The following is a 23851-nucleotide window of genomic DNA, read 5'->3' as shown; positions in this document are numbered from 1 at the left end:
TTCATCTGTTTCAATAGGGCTCGGAGAAAAAAGTGGGGAAAAAAGAATTGAAATCCCCTGAACCCGAAATCACCAGGTTTAAGTTTGCGCCCGCTTCCTCGACCCTCACTGTTAAACGTATAAACCTCCCGGTATATCGTCGGTCGTATAAATGTCAATACGGTATTTAGCGGATCAGTTCCTCTCGGACGCTTCAGCGCCGGAACCTTCGCCCACTCGAGGTCCTGGTGTCACTGTTTTTCCCCTAGTTGGGACATAAATGTCACCACCGGTACCGATCGTATCCGTTGCAGCAGCCTTCATTCCGGTGCGAGCACAAACCGCCACGCACTTAACCCCCACGCAACGAGCCTAATGCGTTTAGGTGATGGAAAACCATAACAAAAGGCGAAAAGTGCCGAGTTGCGAACACGTCACGGCGCTCCGATATGGGGTCAACTGAACCGGAACCCGTGTGGCACAGCAGGCACATATCGCCTACATCTGGAGTTGGGGTGAGGATGAGGTTGTCCGGAGATTCTCGTACTGCTTGAATGTCACCGTGGTGAGATCGATCTGGCAAGCCGTCGAGTTCTGACAGATGGCCAGAGACACGATTTAAGTGGAGAACAGATTTCACCAAACAGGTCGCGGATGTGGGAGGTTCTCGCAGGGTTAGAGACAGGTCTCTCCGCTCTGCTATCCTGCTAATGGATCGATTAGCCGAATGACTGATGTAGGATGATGACGCCTGTGAATCGCTGGCGGTCTCGCGTGAATCAATTCGAGAATATACAATCCTGGAAACGGGGGTATTAGGGAGAACACTTCCACGCCAAACAAGCCGTAACTGCTGTCATCAAAATGCATTTGAATGCACCTGCTCCGGATCGACCGGCACTAAGTCCGTCAGGCGACCTCTCACCAATAAATCCGATGAACCCCTTTAAAACCGAGAGGACTTCATCTAACTGGAAAATACACTGGCACACACACACACATGGTGTAAATCTTCTCCATCTCTAGCCGCTCCCATTTATCGGAAAACTCGCCATAAACCTTCACTAACCATAAATCCTTCCCCCGAGTTTCCCGAAGGATCGCTCGCGTTACCTTTTTTGTCCATCCCGAAACGCTTGGTGGTGCGCAAAATCCCCTATGCACCCTCCCTTCTGGGTGACAAATGTTGTAAATGGGTGATAATCACTTAAAAGCCTAACTTGAACCGTTTTTATTGCAGGTCTTCAACGACCATGACAACACGGCACAAGCGCCGCTCCTTCCTTCCGGCTTTTCCGATGCACCCGAAAAGGCGATAAATTCGGGGTGATAAATGTTTGCCAAAACTTTCTGCAAGCTGGTCGTTTTCCGGCCGGGAAACAGTCGGGTTTTCTTGGCATCGCCGAAAGGAACTTCACGTACGGATGCGTTTTTACTCCGTTTGCAGCCGAGTGAAGAAAGTTCATTTAGCAATGCAACTCCCATCCTCTGTGTGTGTGTGTCGCAAGAAAATCTCGTTCTCTCTCAAGTTTTCATCCTAGCACACACTTAGCACCTCGTGCTCATAAATACGATAATGCCGGAAAAGACACCGCCCGAAGCGGAGTGTGCAAAACTCTGAAAGTGGAATGAATAACTTAAGCGTCCATAATAACAATAAAAGCTTAGCCATGTCCTTAGCCTCTGCCTCAACCCTGTGCTGGATGAATGTTTAAAACGGTGGGAGGAAAATCGGTAGGAAAAGCCGTACAACTGCACCGGCCCAAGCCGTGTGTCTGGATCGTGCGACCGGAAGCAATAGTTTTGCAAAATGGTGTGTATAATAATATAAATTTGAATAATAGCACAGCGCAAATGCTTCCAATTTCGCCTTCGAACGGGTCCGGCTTCGTTGGATTAGCAATATAATAAATCGATCCACTCGCCATTAGAGATTTAAGAGCCCCGTATGTGCCCGTCCCTTGAACGGCGAAGGAAACCCCGGCTGCGGATTAGACGGAAATTGTCCGGCATTCGCTTGAGTGGGCAAATGAAGGTTTCTTTTCCCTGAAACGACACGATCCGACACTCGTAATCGTCTTAAGCGCCATATTCTAAGCGCAAAACCGAGCCATGTTTTCCATGTGGAGTCTCTGAAGCGTGTATGTGCGTTACGTTATGTCCGAGGGGCAGTAAAAATGGCAAATTATCGACCAGCTTAGAGGGATTTGGGTAAGTTTTTCATTGGCACCCGGGCTTGGCTTCTTTCGCAGGCTTTCCAGTGCCAGTAAGGAAAGCAATTTGCAATGGAAATTTGTTGTCTCAATTTGTTGTGTTTCTTTACGTGCCTTATATGCTTGTGGAAAATGTTTCATGTGATTTATTTATTGACAAGAAAATCCCTCAAAAACTCGATCTTATTCCAATATTTTAAACGATACTAATTTTTGCAGATATACCTCACTTTGCTGCACAAAAACAAACAAACTTCACACTTTTCATCTCTCCCGTATGGTGAAACTCTTCAATTCACCGACGGCATCTATTTTTCTCGAAATCAAACCACGCTCCATCATGGCGAGGAAAAACGTGACTTCCCATCCATCCGGCCTTTCGCCGCCACCCTCCTCCTGGCGGGCACGATTAACGAGCGTAAGCTCCCAGATTTATGAACCCATCATCGGCGCGGCCCTGGGAAGGTTATTAAAGTCTCATTTAAAAATCCACAACTCACTCACTCACTCACTCACGCCCCGAGCGGCCCGCAGACCAGCAGTCCCGGTGACTTTAATCCTGGGCCGTGTTTACCAAACCAGGCCTGAAAGGCACACAAACACACCGATGGAAAGTGGTAAGAGATCACCGTCAGATCCTTGCTCTGCTCGGCTCCGTTGCTTGGAGCGATGTTGCCGAGGCAATCCACCCATTTACTACTCACGGGCCAGGGCCTGACGGGCTGGCTGGCTGGCTGGCTTTTCTGCTTTGGAAAATCCGCGCCGGTTCGCCCTTTGAAAAGGCTCCTTCCTCCCCGACGAGGGAGGGAGAAGTGGGGGAGCTATTTTGTTGAACCATTTCGTTGTTGCAGACAAACCGGGAAGATGGATTCGTTACAAAACATGCCCCAAAACCATCTTCAATCCCGTCCCGAGCCGAGACCAGAGGTTTGGGGGAAAAGTCTTCACGACACGGAAGGCCTCCTTTTCCACCAACGGTCGTCTGTTTCCCTGCGGAAACCGAAAAGGGCGATGATTAATATCGGGAAAAGCCGCGAAAAGCGCTCTCCAAAGCCCAAATGGCTCCCGGGGTGCGCTTGTTGGATGCTCCGGGGACACGTTGGGGGTCTGGTAGTATTTGTGTCCGTGTGTGTGTGTGTGTGTGTGTGTGTATGTGCGTGTGTCTAAATTTATGCCAAGGATAATACATCACAAAGGACTCGTGTACGCACTCGTACTCGGACGGATTCATCTTTCCATGCCAACGATGTTGGAAAAGGATGGACGACAAAGTAAGACAGGTGAAGGATCGTCGAGTCGGATCGATGGCATCAAGTGGCGTAGACTCGAGAAAGGACTCCATGTAACGTCGAGAAGGAAAAAGAGCATCCCTTGCGAACGCGAAGGTTGAATACAAAATCATGGCAGTTGTGAACGTGATGGAGCTCCCCACCCTGCCGGGAAAATCAAAAGAATGAAAGAATCATCCAAGTGTGCGCTTCTTCGAACATGTAAAGACATCCTCGTATCCTTACGCAGGGTTTGGCTTTTTAAAAAACTAATACAACGTCACCAAGTCTTGCTTGCTCCTCAGCGACTCATCGTATCCTTTTCCAAAGGAAACAAAGTTGCTTACATGTGTGTGTGTGTGGCATAAAAATACACACACACACACTCAAGCCCAACATAACTTCAACAAACCACACCCCGTGCCGTGTACGGACAGGCGTTCGAAACGCATACACTCAAGCAGCGCAACCAATCAGAACGTTTGTGGCGCTTGTACTAAAAAATACCGTTTATGTGAAACCGACGAACCGGTAATTAGAGCTCGAGAAGCCAACATCGAATCGGTAGCTTGAAGCGTCAAGGTTATAGAACCGGTAATGCGAAGGCGGAGGAGGAGCCACCAGAGGTATTGAAAATTCTCAAAAACTAGGCAAGATGCTAAAATCTTACTTTGACTAAAGTTGTGTCTTTTGGAAAAATCTTTCATTTAAGGGGTCACATGTTCAAATCGGTGAAGGGGGCTATAAGTTATCAACAAATTGGTACTTTTAACCTAAACGCGAGGTTTGTACCGTAAAGTGCTTGCTCTCTTTCCCACACAGCTTACTTTCCCAACTCCCTCCCGAGGGGGTCCTATCTATCCTAACAACGAGCACGCACACACGGATAGCGCAACAATGCACGGTTGCAGCTCGCGGCGAGCGGAAAAACCCTCAGTTCGGTTGTGGCGGTTGATCGATGAGGGTGCGACACACGATCACGCTGCTCGCCACATTAACGCCACGACCAGCAAGTTCTCGCGCGCAATCGATAATTGTTTTTCTTTTTTTTGACTTTTGGAAACATATGTGACCATCGAAAAAAAGAAGAATCCGGAAGTGGCGAACAAGTGACATATTGAAAGGCGGAATGGTTTTTATGGCACTGACAAAAATTTGCAAATTTGTGAAGTCTGTGGAAGCATAGTATAATCCACCCGATTTTGGGTATGGAAAAAGAGTTAAACACATAAGAAAAATTAGTGTTTTATTTATCTTGTGGTGAGATATTTGTGCTATGTAAAGTTAAGTGAGGCGATTTATATTACCGGAGGAAAAGGATACATTTATCTTTATTTGGCGAAAGGATAAAATGAATGTGTGAGACGTGACTGAGATGATTTAGAAGGACTTTTCCTCATCTAGTCCTTCCTGTGCAAGTATCAAGAGCGGAAAGAAGAAGTTGGTGCGTTTGAAAACCCGTAAATATGGAATGAATATGTTTGAATTCTTGTGTCGAAAATGATTTCCGGTGATATTTAAACTGGACCGTGCGTACGATTTTCCTGCCACATTTAAATCTCGAAGCGCATTTGCTGGAAAACTGTCCACGATGGAAATGTTGAAGCTGATGATGAACACCAGCGATTATCTTTGCGGACTGGGCAGTGGTGTTGGCGGCAACAACAACAACATCAACAATAACCATGCCCACCATAACAACAACAATAATAATAATAATAATACCAACAACAATAACAACAGCATAGATGATATCAAAAAGGAGCAACAGAAGCGAGCCCGCAGCCCGGATTATCGTGTACCACCGATTAATCTGGACGAATTACCGGAGGTTTTGCTGTGTAAGTGTGTCGCTGTGTATGTGTCCAAAAGGTGGAAAACAGTGTGCCTTATCGTGGCTGGCAGTGGAGGTTGGGAAAGCGTTATCTCGTTGGTGTTTAATGTTTTTTTAATTCAATTGTGTGGCATCTGCAACATATGAAAGAAGGGAACTGTTAAGTAAAATGCTAAAAGCGAATTTTCCTAACAAAATGTGACACAAGTAGTCCTCCACAGGATTATAGAAGGACCGTCGGGATGTTGAATGACAAATAAAAACCGAATGAAAAAGCATAGAAATAGATCCAGTTGAAATCAAAGGCTTAGAACTACGATTAGCTTGATTTTCTTTTACAATAAAGGATTTAGTAATTCCATCATTAAAGAGTTAAAACAGGAAGATAACATTTCATAAATTTAAACTTCCTTATAATTCTTCTACAAGCCTATAAGCTATAAACAAAACTTATTCTATCAGGAAATGGATGTGTCAAATAAAAGAAACGTTTGGTTTATATTTAAGAGGAAATCGAAATTGAAAAACATGTAGAACAATTTGTGCTACAAACAGAAACACAATATGTTCATCGAATCATTCGTGAAAGATGTCACAAATTTTTGATTGAAAATGTTCCACATTCCTAACGCGGAGAATTTAAACAAGTTTCAATGATGCTGGTTGATTGGTTTCTAGAATATTTTTTCTCAACACTAGCGAGCTTTGCGCTTGTTTAATTTCCAACTAACCATTTGTCTAACATTGCCCCTCCGTTCCGTTTCCTTCGTACAGCAACCATTCCAAAGTGCGGTGGTTGCCACGAGCTGATCCTGGACCGGTTCATCCTGAAAGTGTCCGACCGGACGTGGCACGCCAAGTGTCTGCAGTGCAGCGAATGTCGGGTGCAGCTGAACGAGAAGTGCTTCGCCCGCAACGGTCAGCTGTTCTGCAAGGACGACTTCTTCAAGTAAGTATTTAACATCACGGCGCCACGGCCCGCCTACCGCAGCAACGTGCACACGGATTGTTTATGTGTTAATCTCTGGTTGGTTCGCCCACTCCCCTCCTCCCCCGCTGGTCCGACAGGCGCTACGGCACGAAGTGTGCGGCCTGTGATCTCGGCATTCCTCCGACGCAAGTGGTCCGGCGGGCGCAGGACAACGTCTACCATCTGCAGTGCTTCATGTGTTCGATGTGCTCCCGGCAGCTCAACACCGGCGACGAGTTCTACCTGATGGAGGACTGCAAGCTGATCTGCAAACCGGACTACGAGGCGGCCAAGGCGAAAGGTGCGTACACCGAACTTAACCCAACTCGGGACTATGTTTGATTGCTTATGGTTCTCCGTAGGGCTGTACCTGTCCGACGGTTCGCTGGATGGGGAGTCGTCCAACAAGCGGCCACGTACCACCATCACCGCCAAACAGCTGGAAACGCTGAAGAGCGCCTACAACAGCAGTCCCAAGCCGGCCCGGCACGTCCGGGAGCAGCTCTCGCAGGACACCGGTCTGGATATGCGTGTCGTGCAAGTTTGGTTCCAGAACAGGTAAGAACGTGTACGTGACGGAGCATTATGTGGCATCAACACTGACCCCATTTCTGTGTCGCTTGTGTTTCCCTTCGTCTGCAGGCGGGCGAAAGAGAAAAGGCTTAAGAAGGACGCGGGTCGAACTCGGTGGAGTCAGTACTTCCGCTCGATGAAAGGCACGTCCTCACCGAGCAGACACGATAAACTGCTCGACAAGGACGAGCTGAAAATCGATCTCGATAGCTTCAGCCATCATGGTAAGTAGTCGGTGGCCGAGGTCCTCGGGTTTCTTTTCCCCGAGAGAGTTGGGAACTGACATTACTTACCCCGGGAACTACTCTTTTTGCAGACCTTAGCAACGATAGCTACAGTACGTCCAATATGGGCCTGGAGGACCCGCTGTCCGCTTCGCCACACAGTGCCCGAGGGTCCTACATCCACGGCAACGGAAGCCCTCCGCCGTACCTCTCCAGCCACTCACCTCCGCCCATGGGTTCCGGCCATCCGTACGGGTCGTATCCGGACAACATCGTCTACACACCACTAGGTGAGTAAGTATTCCCAATTAAATGAAGTCGTCCGACCAAAGAAGACGTATCTAACTCCTAGCCACTCGGTTTTAGGTCAACCCCTAAGCTCAATGCACCCTGGAGCTCGCCCCCCTGGGCTGCACGGTAGCGCAGTGTCGGACCTCAGCAACGATTCTAGTCCCGCGCAAGGCTATCCCGACTTTCCGCCGAGCCCCGACTCCTGGCTCGGTCCCGACTGTCCAGCTCCCTCCAGCGCAGGTCCTCCATCCACGGCGCAACCCCTTGGCCTCAGTCAGCCACCGAACCAACCGAATGGGACTTCAGCGCTACACTACTGATGGACAAAAGCCCTTCCCCCCATCACAAACTCCAGTCCACAAAAGCACTAGTTATGAGCCCTAAGTCACCCGTTTAAGTTATATTACTGGATTCTGGAGTTCAGGTTTTCTTTCTAAATGCTAAGAATTGGTTTCGCCATCAACACACGGTAGATCTACACGGTGCCATAGCTAACGAGAGTCTTAAGCCATCTGATGCGTACGATTAAGTTCCTTTAACATCTCCTAAGAAAAAACCTTTCCAAGGCCAGCTTCCATTACTTTGGTTTAGTATTAATTTGTAGCATAGACTAGGTTAAAAGTCCAGCAACAACAGCACGGAAACAATCATCACGAAAACAATCCCTTTCTGCGTACAACACCATCATCATCACCGTCATCATCGTGCACTTCCAGTCTTTCGGTAGGAAAGCCAACACGGTTTAGCTAAGAATTAACCAGTCGAACCTGAAACCAAAATCCCAGTTCCTCCCAAAACAACAGAATAACCAAGAGAGAAAGTACTAGTCCACTAGGGGTGAAGAGAACCGAAACAGTCAATGATGATTTCACCCAGCGAGTCAGATATAAACAATGCGGTGCTAGTCGGCAAACTGAGTGTTGAGCATGTAAAATCGGGATTGTTGGTTGTGACAGCGCCCCACAAGCCCTGCAGGATGCCAACAGAACGATAGTCCAATCTATACGTAACAGCTGTCGGGAGTGACGGCTCGAACATATGTCCGGCCCAGGACAGGAGAGTTCGTTTTTGCCCTCCTCCCCGCGTTCCTTAGAACACTTTTATTTAAACACACGATGCGCGGGTGTTGAAAAACGAAACAAAACCAAAACTCATCCAAGGTTGATAAAGCAGTTTCCTTTAGAGCAGAGTTGGTCACGGGGAAAACGGCCTTTATTTTACCTAAGGCAGCCCGAAACTGAGGGAGAGCTGAAGTGGAGAAACAAGTTAAATCAAAAAAAGGGTCGTAAATTTGATGTAGTGTAGTGTATAAAAAACATATTAGTAGGTTAAATAAGAGGAAAGGTACGGAGTGGAGATCGAACAGCCATCCTTTTTCTCATCCTTTCCTTCTTCACTGGAAGCCGGGCAAGAGGCAAACTTTTAAAGGTGCGAATGCGAACGATGGCCAAAATCTCTAACTCCTCGGCAGCAGGAGAAGAACGGGAACCAAAAGAGCATCAGCCTCCCCAGTGAAACGGAACATTCGACGTCGTACGTATAAAAATATACCAACTAGTTCAGTTACTTACTAATTACTAGAAAGGCAAGGAAAAAAGGCAATGCGGTGTATCTGGTCGTATCCTTATTGAAATGTGTACATATTTATTTAATTTATTGCTAAAAACAAAGGCAAGCCATCCCTCCCGAAGGTCGGCTCAACCCCGAGGATCGAGAAATACACCACAAAACACGGAGAAACCCGGAGGGCGATTCTCCGTCGATGAAAGTCGTGTTCGTTGTTCGTTGTCCAGCGTGCGATGTGTGTTCCGAAACCGTGGTTACAGCTCGGTCGTGGCGACACCCCAGTACTGCCGCATCCGGCCACCGTCCGGATCGATCGTGTCCAGCTCGAGGGTGCTGCTTTCGATGATGTTCCCGTTCGAACCGTACCGATCCTGAACCGCGCCCATGTCGTACTCCAGGTTGTACGGCATCAGGCGCTGCAGGGACCCGAAGTAGGCCGCATTCGGACCGGTGTTGATGGGACGGGGTCGGGTCGAGGCAGCGGTGTTGTACTGGATTGGTTTGAAGTAGCTCTGGGATGATGCCGGATGGAAGGAGCGCGTTGAACCGAACTGCTTCGAGAGGAACGGAGTTGCCCGGGCCGTGGTCATCAGTCCGGTTGCGCTATATCCGCTCGCTGTCGAGGAGTTGAGCCCACTGTCGCTCTCCAGCTGGGCCAGCTGAGGGGAGCTGGTGGAAAGGTGTTTCAGCTGCAACTTGGTGAGGTTACTCCCAATGGAGGAAGATGAGTTGGTGCCGGAATCGGAAGTGGTTCCCACGTTCCCTGCCATCTGACGCTTCCCGACGAATCCCCGCGAGATAGTGTTTAGCTCCTTGTCGAAGAGCAGCTGTGTGTTCTGCTCCAGCATGTACTCCCAGCATTTGAACTGTTCCTCCGACATGGCCGAATCGGACTCGTCCATCCCTTCCTTTTCCTTCTCCTCCTCGATTCGGGCTCGAACCGCGCGAACAACTCCCCCTCGAAGACTACGCCTTTCGTTCGCCAGGTAGGTGGCGTTCGGTCGTCTACTAACCAACGATCCCGTGCCAGCTGCAGAGAGTGCCAGTGACTCGGCGATCCCCTTCGATCGTACCGTTTCGCTACCACTCGTCTGATCGCTCTGTCCACTGGGCGACGAGCGGTCGCTTCTTCCCGACGGATGTCGCACGAACTGCACGGCGGAAGCGGCGGCCGAATGACAGCAGCTGTTGTTCGTCTCGCAGCAGCAACCGCATTTACAGAACCCCGAAATCACACTCCCACTCGGGGCGAGGGTGGGCTTCTTGCGAATCGTCTGCCGGAGCTCACGCATCAGAAAGTCCACATCCGTGCCAAGGTTGTTGAAGCGCACGATCATCACACTCAGGTTCTCCTCCGCACCGTAGCTCTGGGCAATGTCCTGAACGCGCTTCGCCGCCAGCAGTATGTTCTCCTCCTTGCGGATCTCCTCCGCCACCGTCTCCATCGTGATGACCTCCCAGAGTTTCTTGTTTCCCAACACCAGATACTCGTCGGCGTCGGTTAGCACCACCTCTTGTACTTCCGGATCCGGCACGGTGACGGGGAAGTTTGCACTCAGACCGAGCTTCCTCGCCGGGTTCCCCTTGTTCAGTAGCACACATCGGTTGTGCTTGATCAGCACCGCCGAACTCTCGCCAACGGTTGCGACACGCAGTATGAACTTCCGTCCCCCGGCGACGGCCTGCGGTAGGTAACTCATCGTCTCCGTCGGTACGCGACTCCGCGCTATGTGGCACAGGGTAACGTTGACCGCTTCCTGCTGACCCCGCTGCTTCAGTTCCCGGTGGGCCGAGAGCAGCGTGTACTTCATGTAATCGTTTGCCGTCTCCTTAACCGTGCGCTCCTCGAGCAGAATCTTCGGGATGGCCTTCACCAGCAGGTTCGGTACGGCGTTACTCGTTTCACCGTCGAACAGCCCAAACAGGCCCTCGGAGTTGCAGAACCCGGGTAGGCGGAGTTGAGCGATGTAGAGCTTCGGAAGGCATCCGCTGGTTTCCGCAAAGCCTACCTTCCAGCAGGGTTCGTAATCTTCGTGTTCCTGGTAGGGGAGCGGTGTGGTGGGCAGCGAAGGACGATTCTTCCCGGACACATCAACCAGCGCCATCGGTCGATGGGTGCGGCAGGCCTGCAACTGTTGGGCATCCACCTGGAGCTGCTTGTTACCGGAGAGGTCCAAAAACTGAAGGTTCCTCGGGACCAGCGAGACGATGTTGACCTTATCCAGTTGGTTGTGCGCCAAATCTAGTACCCTTAGGGTGATGGTCCGTCCGAGAGACGGCACCGTCTGCAGCTGGTTCGAGTGGACTCGCAGGACCCTCAAATTTGCCATGTTGGCCAGATTCTCTGGAAGATGACGAAGCCTATTTCCGGATATTACCAGCTCCTCCAGATCTCCCCAACAAGCGATACACGTTTCAGGCATCGTGGTTAGCAGGTTGTACCCGAGGTGAAGAACACGCAACCGGGGTAGACAGATGAGTGAATCCAGCACCCGGTCGGTCAACGCGTTGTTGGTGGCGTACAGCCGCTCCAAGCTACAGTTGGACCCGAAGATGATCGGCAGCGTCATCAGCTTATTGCTGGACACATTAAGGATCGTCAAGCGCTCGCAAGCAATGAAGAAGTTTTCGGGCAGATCCTCAATCAGATTGCACTGTAGGTAGAGCTTCTGGAGTGGGAGCTTGCGTTTGACCATCGGCGGGAAGCTGGTCAACCGGTTGTACGCCAGATGAAGGGTCTGGATTGTGGCATGTTCGTTGTTCAGCAGATGCTCGGAGATGGTGTGGATCTGATTGTTGTTCGCGTACAACGTTCGCAGCTGGTGACATCCGACGAGCCAATCCGGTAGCTCCTGAAGACAGTTGTGGCTGAGGTCCATGTGCTTGAGGTGCGTAGGAGTCGCTCGGACGGTGATCTTGGTGAGATCTAAGGGATTGGAGAGAAGCCTTTAATTAGAACCTGAACCTAGGGATACTTTTCTCTTTCATTACTGTTGTTGCCAGCGATCAACGAATGTAGGTTCCGTCCACTAAGCGTTAGCTCTCGCAAGCTGTTCCGGCAGCATTGTATCGTCTCCAGCTTGTCCAACGCCGATAAGTCCATAATTTCGATCGAATTTTCACTCACATCCAACTGCGTCAGTAGCTGTAAGAAAATCCATAAAGCATATTTTAAGAACACCTTTAAATTCTGCACTTATCGCCTTACTTACCCCATAGTTCCCCAGTATGATGCTGCCTTTCAGTTGGTTTCCTCTCAGGTTGACCTTCGTCAGAGGAACATCCGGCTTCTCTTCACCCTTCTGGGACACCACCTCCCGTAGCTGCAAGTGTCCATTTCGAAGTGAGTCGTTTCTTTGCTACAAAATTAAGATAAAATCAGTTTTTCGCGTGTCGAAGATGAACAAGAAAGTGATAAGCCTAATTTACTTACAAACAAACTCATCGAACGCATGTTGTTCACCATGAAGGATGGGAGTTTCTCGAGCTGGTTGAAGGCCGCATTCAGCACTCGCAAGCTGCTCAAGCCCTTCAAGCTGTCGGGCAGCTCCCTTAGCTCATTCCTTTCGATGGAAAACTCCTCCAAGCTACGGTTGCAAAGAAACAGAGAAAGGAAAATCGAACTTAAAATGCATTTCATCACAAGAGCAATAAAAAAGAAGTTGTTTTAATATTGCTGAACCATGTGGCTCTTTGCAGAATAATTGCTCAATGTCCAAATGTGAGGCAACCCGTCTTCAGTTTCATCTTCCTCGCGCCAGAACCCGATTGTTGCAAACATGTCAATCAAAGTTGTTTGATTTCCACCTGAACCAACATTGTGACTCGTGCCAGCACCGGGCAAGCGGGACGAGGGCCGGGCATAAAAATAGTCAAACATTTACGGTCCGCTGCTGGCGTCGTTATGTAAATGAGATAAGGCCCCGCCGCGATTGCAGCAGGCTGCGTCGAAAGGGAAAAAATAAGGCACCGAGTCCATTTCATGGCTCACTTACTACGATCAACTGACCAACTAGGTACACACCGCAAACTCGACCTCTCTCTCTCTCCCTCTTTTGCTTGCTCCTTCGCTCATTTAGCGCTTTCACTCGCCTTTTTTCCTTCCAAGACGTCGGTCTCGAAGCCTACTATCTCCTGCGCGATGATTGCAAATTTCACTTTCTTGCTTTCCTACCGGTAGCCGGATAGCATCAATCATGTTTGTGATCACTTAATATATTGGCCATAATTTGACAAGCGATGCTTGTGTTTTCTGGATTTCGGTCAAACGCCGTTTTCCGCGAAAACTTTACCAGCGGAGGTAAGACCGTCCCGACCCGAGACAGATCCGTGATCCTCTTGCAGATCGGTTTCAATCGATGTTGATTCGCTCTCGTGCACATAAACAATAGCGGGCCAACTACGGTCCGTGGGCAGAAGTTCTTTTCCTCTCGAGCGGTATCTTTGCTGGTGGAAATTCAATGGAAAATTTAGGGCCAAAGCCGACGCGAACACATACACAACTCTCAGTCAACTCTCGATGGCAAAAAAAAAATCGCCCCACAATGCGCATGAAAAAAAAGGGGAATGCCGTTTTCGGTGCAGCAAGCACACGTAAGCGAGCTGCATTCGAAGTGGCCGTTATGCGTGCACGTTTTCCGATGCGAACGTTTATTTTTTGTTTTCGCTGTCTAAAGAGAAGGTTTTTTAGTTGCTTCTTCTTCGAACATGTCTTGGAACGTTACTCAACTCATCGTGCGAAGTAGATCAATCCAAACATTTGAAACGGTTTTTCGAATTTGGAAACCCGTTTAAGACTTATTGGAAACCAAAAACGTTCCATGATTTATCATAAGTCATGTTCTTTCTTAAATCCAACCAAAAAGGCGTCATTCTTTGTCAATCTGAGACAAAGCGGAGAGAATATCTTGCTGAATATTCATCAAACATAAAGAAGAAATCATCGCACTGTAACTAATGTATTCCGACGCCAGCCCTCCAAAATAGCCTCCCGTGGAAAACACACGAAAGCATACCTTAACATACTTTAAACCCCGGTGGTTTCTTTGTTTTTCTCAACGTTTCGGCCCTACGGATCGTGTAACATGTGCGTGCGTTGAAGAATCGTGGCTTTTTTCCATCAGTTATACATTTTTCGGTGAGTTGTACCAAATGAAAGTAACATTTGGGGTTAAATAATGCTCACGGCATCCATGCCAGCCATTTGATATGGCGCTATCGTGATATGTTCCACTCACAAAAGGTTGCGAGTGCAATAACTCATTTCTTTTTAGCGTAACAAAATGGTTCAGTTTTAAATATGGGCTGACAAGAAATGTGATCTAAATAAACCATCGCAAATTATTCAAAGCAAATTATCATATTTTCCACGCATCACAGTTTAGCGCAGCTGAATGCCGAAAATGTGCGCTTCGTTTTGGAAAAGTCATCACAGAAATGGTCCATAAGCCATTTCCTAACGGTCAAATAAATGCACATCATCCGATTATACGTTGCAGCTCCAATTAGAAAACGAAATCTCCGTTTTCCGTCGTTAAATGTGGTCCACTGATTCGCGCACCGATTTCTCGCATTGATAAGCTTTCCGTATCACTTGTGTTTCTTTTCTTCACCTCTGAACGATGAACTTTTTTTTTTTTTTGCTTTGTTATCACATATCTTTTGCCCATGGAACACAAACTCGTAGCTTAAGCAGCACCGAAAGTAACCGAAAGTACGTCACGGTCAGCGAGCAACGGTCGAGTTTTCGGCAGTGAAATGTAAAAGTGTTTGTCCTTTGGTTGGAGCACCGCTCGAAAGTGTTCACTATCGCTCACTAGTTGTTGGCACGAGAACTGGAAAGGACACGCACTGGGAGTGAAGGGCGGCTCCACATCGTAAGAACAACAAAACAGATTTAATTGCACAAATGCACACGACTAAGTGCGTACGCGGGTTATTTCACATCGCCTTCCTCGCTTGGTCGGTCGTTGAAGTCTTCTGTTGTGTCCGTCGTCCGTTGCCCAACAGCCCATCGCAGGCTCACACCAAATCGAAGGTCCAGGCGGAGGGTAAATAAAGCCGAAAATGCGAACCGAAGTCTCCGATCTATCAACATTAACCATCTTTACGCTCAACGGCAGCGGATATTTCGAAATTAACACCTCGTTTTTTCGCTTCCCTGCACTTTTCACTTCACCTCACACACGGCGACCGGTGTTGGTCGGGATTGCAAAACACACACGCTGGGCTTTCGGGCATCCCCTAGCAACGGTTGGCTAGAGATTTCCCTTTCTTTCGGTGCTGCTTTGATCCACTGCCCTTATAATAAAACAATTCGAACGTTATGATACGATGAAGGGAACAATTAAAGCTTCGTTCGAAGCGCTTTGAACTGTATCGTACAATCATTTTACTTGCGTACACTTCAAAAAATGATAACTTTTTTTCTCTCACCTGTTCAAGAAACCTTTTCGTCCGGAATGGTTACCAAATAAAGATGATTCACGAGCTTAACACTTTAAACTTTCAAAGAACGATTTCAAACATAATCTTCAGGTTTAATTTGGAGGAAACTTTGCGAAAACTACTACCTGAATTGTTCGATAGTCTACACTCGATTGAAGTACGCAAAGGGAACGGCATCCACCCACGTTATGCGATGGCAAAGTACGACGACTGGTGTTCGTTCACGACTGGCTGACTTTTCCGAGCTCGAGCTCAACGCTGGAAAAAAAGGCGGGCCGGTTTCTGGCACCACTTCATTACTTGGCCACTCGGTTGCTACTAGTCGATCGGTTCGCCCTGCCGGACTTTCGAAGGTACCGCGAAAGGAAAACTGCGTCTCCTGCGAGAGACCGGACGCCTTCGCCTTCTGAGTAGTAGCGAAACGCGTGTACGAGCGTGGCGTCTTCTTCTGCGCTTCGCGGCACAGCGACTAGTGAAACTCCCGGCCCCGGCCACTGTGTGCTGCTTTCAAGCTTGACCTGCCAAGACCCCATCAACGTTGTTGTTGCCAGCTCGCACACCAACACAAAGACCGGGGATCGAGGATTACTTTATACGGAGACTTCTCGACCCGCGGGAAAAAAAAGAAACAGATACGCCACGTCTTTTTAGTGACTAATTTTAAGTGTCTGCATGAGTGCGCAACCACCGGAAGTTCGCATTCGAAGCGGCACTGGAACGGGTAGGTTCGTGCTGGACGGTATGGTTCACAGAAATTGATGTCACATTCGAGATATTCTCGATACTCCGGACTCTTCTAAGAGGGGGAGGTTAAGTGTTGTGTTATGGATTTTCCTTTATATGGTTGAAAATGATTCCTATTCTTAAGACGCCATCGGTCGTACCCACACACACACACACACCCACTGGTAGGTCAGGGCAAACGGTATGACGGACGGGTTCGTCATGCAGAACCATCGTGCTTTGTGCATGCATGCGTAATTAATTCATTTGCCTGTTAAGACGCCTTACTACCGGTACCCTTGAGTCGACACTTGACTTTATGGTGACTTTCGTCTTTTGCATAGTAACTTCGACGAACCTAGCACCTGTTCGGCGGTTTTAAGTGTTTCGTTCGATGCATTCGAGTGCGCAATTTTTACGACAACAGTTGGAAGAGGCTCGTTATCAGATCATTCATTCGCTACGCCAGTAACAAGACTTCCATTACTGCGTTTTAAAAAGAGCCCTTTTCCTTGAACCATTGCTGGAGCCTTCACTCATACGCGCGACAGCACGAAAATGCATCATCCGGCAGGCGACAGAAAACGGTTACGGAGAGATGTCTATCTGTGATGAGTTTCGCTGAAGCAACATAACACTTAGATTGTTTGATTGACGGTTCGAAAACGCTTTCGTTGAATTTGCATCACTAATAGCCCGCTTAAATATCCTGAAATAGTCATATTTTAGTTCAATATTGTCGAGTTTTACGGTGTATCACTACATCACTATCACGAAATTGAAAAAACTGCCGGGAAATCACGTGTTCACATTTAAAATTTGATTCGCGAACCGGCTCAACCGATTCACCAACGATGTAATGCATGTTGCATACCTTACGGCGTCAAAAGAAAATCCAACATTCGAAGGTCAAAATAACAGCTTTTTGAGTTGATCGTTAATAAATACATAAATACACCAACCATTTTTATGAATTTTATAAATTTTCACAATCTTCAATGAAATATGCTACTTACTTTTTAAGCGCACTTATCGTATCCGGCAGCTTTCGTATCTCGTTCTCGCTCAAATCCAGCAACCGCAGGTTACGCAGGTTGTACAGACTGTCGGGAAAATCCTTAAGCCCATTTCCGTCCAGTCGTAACACTTTCAGGTACGTAAACTGCCCGAGCGCGCGCAGGGCGATCTCCTGAAGCTTATTGCGACCCGCTAGCAGCTCCTCGACGGCGTTCGGGGCTTGCAGGAAGATGTCCGGGATTTGCTGCAGCCCCGAGTCGCCCAGATCCAACCGCAGGCTGGTGCTGCGATCGGGTTCATCCTGTAAAACGTAAGCCCAATTAGCACTTCACATTTCAACACCCATTGCATAACGCGAAGATCGTTTCATTGGCGTGTAATTTTAATAAAAACGAAACTCACTGCTGATCGCTTACGAATGCACACACTCTCGTCATCTGTTTTCCCATCGTTTCCCACTATTTGATCCAGCCTGTCGAACTCTATTTCCAGCGAGTCCATCTCAATGTTTTCCACGTCGGAGAAGGTGACACGACTTTTGTTCGACTTTAAACTGGACGTCCCATCGCCCATCGTTTTAACGATACACTTATTCAAAACCATAGCACAAAAGCACATCAACGCACTTCCCTCAACTGGTCGCTCAAGTTCACTCCTCGAGACGCCTAATTTCCACCGGAAAGACGTGGTGCTCTACCGAACGTCTGCTAGCAACTGGACTAGAACCTCGACCTCGCACGACCGAAAACAGTCCGGGAGAGTGTCGTCTTCCTCAGTGTCGGAACCATCGTCGTTACTTTGCGCCACGCTTTTCGCGCAAGTAGTGCGCAAATGGTTGGTGCTGGTGCGACAGAAGACCACACTTAAGCGTACGGTAAACGTTATTACATAAAATTATTTGGCTCACAGCCCGACGAGATCCGTTCGTTCGCCTAACGATAGGACTATGCGCAGGTGGAAGAAGATGGGTTGCATCAATCCACTTCCGAATGACTAAAGGGAAGCTCCGAAACCCCACCGCGAAAACACAAGAGCGCAAGCATGAACAATTCTGAGTCACTTGTTGTATCCATATCGCACGTGCCACATCCAACAACGATTACATTTTTTATTTCCCTTGTTCATTGTAATGGTTTGTTGACTCGCATGCGGCAAGGAAAACAGCTAAGCGCTCAAAGATGGGCTGAAGACAATTGCATTGATAATTTTGATTGCTTTCAATTTTAATCTTGAAGGAACACAAAAATTTGTTTGTTATTGTAGAATGAAGTAGTGAGAACATGTTTTAGAAAATTTAAAACAAATCTTATTTTACGATCTAGGATAGTTAACATTGCGTAAAACCATCCTAGATAATAAAAAAAACTGTATAGTAATGAAAGTGAGCTTAGTTGAGTATAAACGATAGCACGATAATAGTGCTAAAGTAATCAAACAACTCTCTTTCAACAACCAAACAAAAAATGACCAAAATCTATGCAATACATAAACATAATCAAAATCGCAACAAAAAGGAAAACAGTTGCTGAAACCAGGCATACTCAATTCCATCCTCACTAATTTCCTCATTGTTCCCATGGCTTTTTGGTGCTTATTTCGGTTAGCAGCTACGTTTTGATTTACCTTCAGTCAACATCCGAACAACATTCAATAGCAATTTCTTCGAGACGCACCACAAACAACATCTTTGGACGCCGGTTGTGTAACCTGGGGCTCTCCTAATTAGTGCAGCATGCATCATGAAGCTCGTATGCTACGGTAATTTGAGCAACAGATCCACCGAGGCCGAACCGCCCACCATCGCGGCCACAGGAAATTTGTTACACATTTACTTCATACCATAATTAAGTTCAAACAGGGAAGATGAGCACATTTTTGTGCGATGTTTTCGTAGATCTTTGATGCAAAGGAACGGAGCTTACGATAAGCGATTGGGACTTTGTTGGAATCTTTAGAATCAGAATGAAAGTTGGTTAACTTTCATGGCTTCGGCGACAATTGATGTATTTATTGCATCAGTCAACTGTGTGCAACTCAATGCCGTACATCCTTCATTACAATTATGTTTCGCGCTTTGTGAACATCTCATCTTTCCGCCGTTAAAAACATGTGTTTGAGAAATCGGCAGGCACGTTAGATTGGCGAAATATCGTGTACAGCTTAGGCAACAGCCTAAAACATCACTCCAAGCTCGGAGTCAATTTGTCAACGGACCACAAGCGACGTTGCACATGAAATAATGTCAAAGACCCCGCGGAAGATGGATGACCGAACCGAGCGCGAACGATGGAGTTATTTAATTTACTACCTCCAAAGCCGCACGGAATCGTTTCGGAACTCTCCGTCCACCAACGCAATCTGCGTTTAAAAAATAAATCCCCTCAAACTGAAGGACGATCATATCGTGCGGCTCGCATCTCTTATGACACAATCACATGCGGTGGACCCCACTCTCGTTCCGCTAGACGGACCATTCAAGCCAACAGGTTTTTCTTGAAAGGGGGAAAAACATCAACCGAAAACCCAACGTCACGTCGCGACGGGTGAAAGAGAAATGTGTGAGCAACCGTTGGCCGTGCATTTCCATTTCCGCTACTTCTGCTGCGGAATGGTTTTCCACCAAGAGAACCGACCTCCGACGGGTCCAAAACAAATCCTCACAAGTCCGAGCAAACCAGCTAAATCCACCCCAAACGATTCGGTAGAGAAAAGCTCAAGTTTTACTTTCATTACCCGAAACGCTGGTGGAAAATTGCTCGTCCGCGTCTTTTGTGTCGGACATCATATGGCGTGCGGTCTTTCTTACGTTCCTTCTTGCCACTTCCGACAAGCCGATGTCCGCCGATGTCTGCTGGAAAGATCTCGGGCAGGTTACGATTCAGGCCGGTTCCGGTTCAGGTCCTTCCCCCTTTTTCCCGAACGGAGCCTGCGAAGCGTATCTAACGCTACCGAGGATGCACATAAGCAGTGAAATAGGTTGCGAAGCTGAAATGGGGCCTCTTTTCTTTGTCTTTGCCTAAGCACAGCAGGTTGAAGGTTCGTTTTGAGCGAGTTTTATGATTGCTCCAGAAGGAAAGCATTGTTAAAAAGGGGGAAAGATTTGAGCACGAGCGGGTTTTATACTCCGCAAAATTCGATCAATTTTGAGCTAAGCGGTTTGTGAGGAACATTAATGTGAACTTCAATTATTTCTTGATGGTTAAACGTACCAACATGAACGACGATACGGTACTTGCGTAGCGCAAATGTAGTGTTCTAACAAATTAAATTCAAACAAGACAAATGAGTAGTTTTTTAAAGCTTCGTAACACAATGTTGGTGAATGTAAAATTGCAGTATTTAGCAAGTACTTTGCTCTTAGATTAAATAAAACATGTAACGGTAAAATGAATTAACTTTTCTACTTGTTACCTCTTTACCAAAAAATAGTTCAAGGAGAATCGAATTGTTGTTTTAATCTTTCTTGTGTTATTACACTTTTTACTTCTTCTTTAAGTCTTTTAATTAACTTTATATATGTTTACATACTTCCTTCATGTTATCACTACCACTGATTTAAAAGCCACTCATTACTGCCCATGTGGAAAGTCTCACAAAAAGGGTCGATGAGCCCTTCAGTTATCGTACGTTGATTCTTACAAAAAACAAACTCGAAGATCCCTCCAAGTAGAACGCAATCAATTCATGGTGAAATTAATTGACCAACACGCCAACGGCCCAATACCAACAAGAGAAAAGGAAAAAAATATATATATATATGGGTAAATGCAACCCGCCCGTGCATCGCGATGCACTCGAGCGGGGAAAAACCGACGCACCACGGACAAGAGAATGGACTGGTGCAAGGTGGATGCACCTGCAGCCAAACCGCACGCAGCCGTTCTTCCTCGTAAGAAGGTTGCCGATTATTCTATTTATGTGTGTTGCCGTTTTAAAAACCGAGCCGATTTCTTGGCCGAAGTCATCGATCCGAAACGCACGAAGAAGTTGGCATGATATAGGCCTGCACCAGGTTTGTGGTTTCGGAATGTACTTTACCCAACGCGACCTTCCACTCACTCCCGACAGAGGAGTGTTACTAAAACAACAGCCCAATTATGAAACGATCTTCCTCAAGAAAGCGGTTCCTTCAGGAACAACTTACCACCGAGAGCCAAATACTCCACTGATCGCGTTCCCAAGACTCGCGAAAGCCAAGGAACAGCACCGTTTCACGTTCGCCGGAGTTGGAGTTCGAGCTGGACACCGCCGTCATCGAACCGGGATACACTCCCATCGTCCCGGAGCAATCGATGAAGTCGACGCTGGCGATCGACGAACCACGATCGAGACTATCCCTGGCGCTGTCGCTTGAAGTGCTGCCACTGCCACTCTTCGGGACGATCTTGATCACCAACCGGTTGTCGCAGGGTGCATGCTCGAACACGTTGGCCCCGGCCAGCTCGTACACTTCCGGTGGGAACGAGGCGTTACCTGCGGGAGGAGGAGAACGTCAGATACGCTCGGGCGATCGCGGATCGACCAAGGGGGTGGACTTACCGGGATAGAGGATGAGCTTGCTGCCAACGACCGCTAGATGACGCCGGCGCCACTGCGGGAACACCAGACCCTTGAGCACCTCGACCGTGCCGGAGCGCAGCACGCCCTTGCACATCGGTATCTCGGCCGGGCCGACGTGGAACCGGATCAGGTGCTTCAGCTCCGGGTCGATGCCGAGCCGGGCGCGCCGCGACTCGTCGAAGTAGCCGAGCGACTTCAGGAATTCCTCCTGCACCAGCAGCGGGTACTCGTTCTCCTCCAGCCGGCGCGTCCGTCCGCCGCCGATCTGAACCTGTTGTTTGTCGGAAATGCATCAGATGAGAAAGTGGTGCCCCTGAGCCGGTGTGTGGATAATTTTATACAATTTATACGCGGGAGAAAGGTTGCTGGATTGACATTCGGATGGCAGCTGCAAAAAGGGTGCAGTGATAATTTCACTTTTAACCGGTGCATTTAGGTGCATGTGCACTGAATGGAGAATCTCTTCGTGTGGAGCAGAGGAAAAACAACCGGCGATGGAATATTGTTCTCTCCAACTATCTAGTTGTTTGTGTTTACATGTTGAAAATATCAAATTTGGTCGATATTATTTTACAATTTCATTGGAACAAACGTGTTCTGGAGGACCTTCGAAAGTCATCTAACTCCAAGCAGCTTGTTGAGATTAACGTTACATCATCGGTTTCCATAGTAACGTGTTCTCGACCAGCATGCGTTGTAAGGGATCATTCTTCACTTAATGTGGTTTGCCTAGTTTTTGACCAATTTTTGTCTAGTGTGATGAGAAAATGCCATAGTTTTATTAATTTTTAATATTTTTTTAACTTCGTATCCTTTGGTGCAAATTTTAAAAGACCCAAGTTGGGGTTTGCTACCAACTCCCAAAACTGAAATAAATCTCCGTCCATCTCTGGTTACAAGCCAAATAATTATCGTCACCTTGGCCACCATTTTCCGCCCATAATTAGCTGTCAAATTGTCGCAGGGTTGGAAAAACATTCTCGCGCAACAAGTTGTTATTCCCACGATTAGCGCACCATCGGGGTCGGAATGGGGTCGCCATGAATTCTTACTAGCTTCGTTTACAAGATCGTTTGAAGAAGGAAGCGATACAACAGGTGGATAACAACTAACCACTTCTTGAAACACAACCCGGGGTGTGTATCGTTGTTAAATAATTCGCACGCTCAAGATCCTCTGTGGTTAATTGCAAGATCGTCGACAAATGAAGCGATAGTTAAACGCTTGTTCAACCACTTTCGATTATGGAATCAAGAGTTGTTGCTTTACCCAATGAAAGTGGACAGATCATTAACGAAAATTGTTTTCCGACAGGTGACTGGCTGTTACAACACTTTTCCGATGATCGAGATTCAATAATAGACTAGCAATCGCTGACAATTCCTCCCGCAAAATTGTGAGAAAAACAATAGTTTTCTTTATCTTACCCATAGTGTATAGTCTCCTGGCAGGTTCATATCTTTGACCACGTCGAGAGTGGTCGCGGTCGTTACGACGTGGATCATTCGGCTTCGATCCTCCGAGCTGATTTCGCTCCGATCCGGGCCACAATAAATCCGGAGCCATCCGCTCGTGTTCCACAGCAGGGACATCTTCGACAGCATCAGATTGACCGGCTTCCCAATGATGACCCCGGACGAGCAGGCGGCAGGAACACCCCTTTCACTTGCCTCACCGAACCGATAGACACCCGCCCCATCCCCTTCGCCCCCCATGCCGTCTGGCCACTTGGACGCGACCACTTGTTGCTCACCGGAACCAAACTTCGACCTCAACTGGGTCACACCAGCATCCCCGCCATCATCTTCACCGTAACCCGACACCTTCCGCACGCGATTGTTGTTGCCATCACTGCCACCAACGCTTCCGACTTCCGGCGCGAGCGTTTCATCGTAATTTATATCCGCACTGACCACCATCAGCTTTCCGAAACCGGGCACTTTGCGCTCGTCCCGATCGGCGATCCCACGTCGTGGTGTACGTGGTTTGTACGTGTGCATATTTGCTCCCATCACATGACCCCCACTTGCTCCCCCGATCGGGGTGCTCGTTGTCACCACCATTTTCATTCAGAACTTTCCACCAAAATGGGACCAAAAACCCACATCACTAACGGAACTATCCGAATTTCCACCTTTTCAGCGAATTAATTTCTGCACCAAAAACAAACAAAAACGCACACACGT

General features: G+C 47.8%; 2 protein-coding genes across 2 annotated transcripts in view; one reads left to right on the top strand and one right to left on the bottom strand.

The window, feature by feature from the left end:
• LOC131265417 (LIM/homeobox protein Lhx3) overlaps positions 1-7672 on the top strand; it is a 37502-nt gene extending 29830 nt beyond the window's left edge. The window contains exons 2-7 of the mRNA XM_058267677.1: positions 6069-6243; positions 6363-6565; positions 6627-6822; positions 6907-7061; positions 7154-7351; positions 7428-7672. Of these exons, the coding sequence (XP_058123660.1) occupies positions 6069-6243; positions 6363-6565; positions 6627-6822; positions 6907-7061; positions 7154-7351; positions 7428-7672 (1172 nt within the window). The remainder of the gene's footprint in view (positions 1-6068; positions 6244-6362; positions 6566-6626; positions 6823-6906; positions 7062-7153; positions 7352-7427) is intronic.
• Positions 7673-9172: 1500 nt separating this feature from the next.
• On the bottom strand, positions 9173-23728 carry LOC131265519 (protein phosphatase PHLPP-like protein). The gene is made up of 8 exons (XM_058267794.1): positions 23093-23728; positions 21645-21936; positions 21250-21578; positions 17105-17406; positions 12352-12505; positions 12131-12277; positions 11910-12063; positions 9173-11844 (listed from the first exon to the last, which is right to left on the bottom strand). Exons 1-8 carry the CDS (start codon positions 23726-23728, stop codon positions 9173-9175), a joined length of 4686 nt encoding a protein of 1561 aa, XP_058123777.1.
• Positions 23729-23851: the final 123 nt, after the last annotated feature.

Source organism: Anopheles coustani, chromosome 2 (genome assembly GCF_943734705.1).
Source record: "Anopheles coustani chromosome 2, idAnoCousDA_361_x.2, whole genome shotgun sequence".
Lineage (NCBI taxonomy): Eukaryota > Metazoa > Arthropoda > Insecta > Diptera > Culicidae > Anopheles > Anopheles coustani.
The sequence above is the reverse complement of the archived record's forward strand: the minus strand, read 5'-3'. Positions and strand labels throughout refer to the sequence as shown.

Excerpts from the sequence above, each read along its gene's own strand:
- LOC131265519 (XM_058267794.1), bottom strand. The coding sequence starts at position 23,728 with ATGGTGGTGACAACGAGCACCCCGATCGGGGGAGCAAGTGGGGGTCAT. Across the intron at positions 12,506-17,104 it reads ACGATAAGTGCGCTTAAAAA|CTTGGAGGAGTTTTCCATCG; the intron begins GTAAGTAGCATA and ends TTGCAACCGTAG. Across the intron at positions 11,845-11,909 it reads GTTGATCGCTGGCAACAACA|ATCTCACCAAGATCACCGTC; the intron begins GTAATGAAAGAG and ends CCAATCCCTTAG.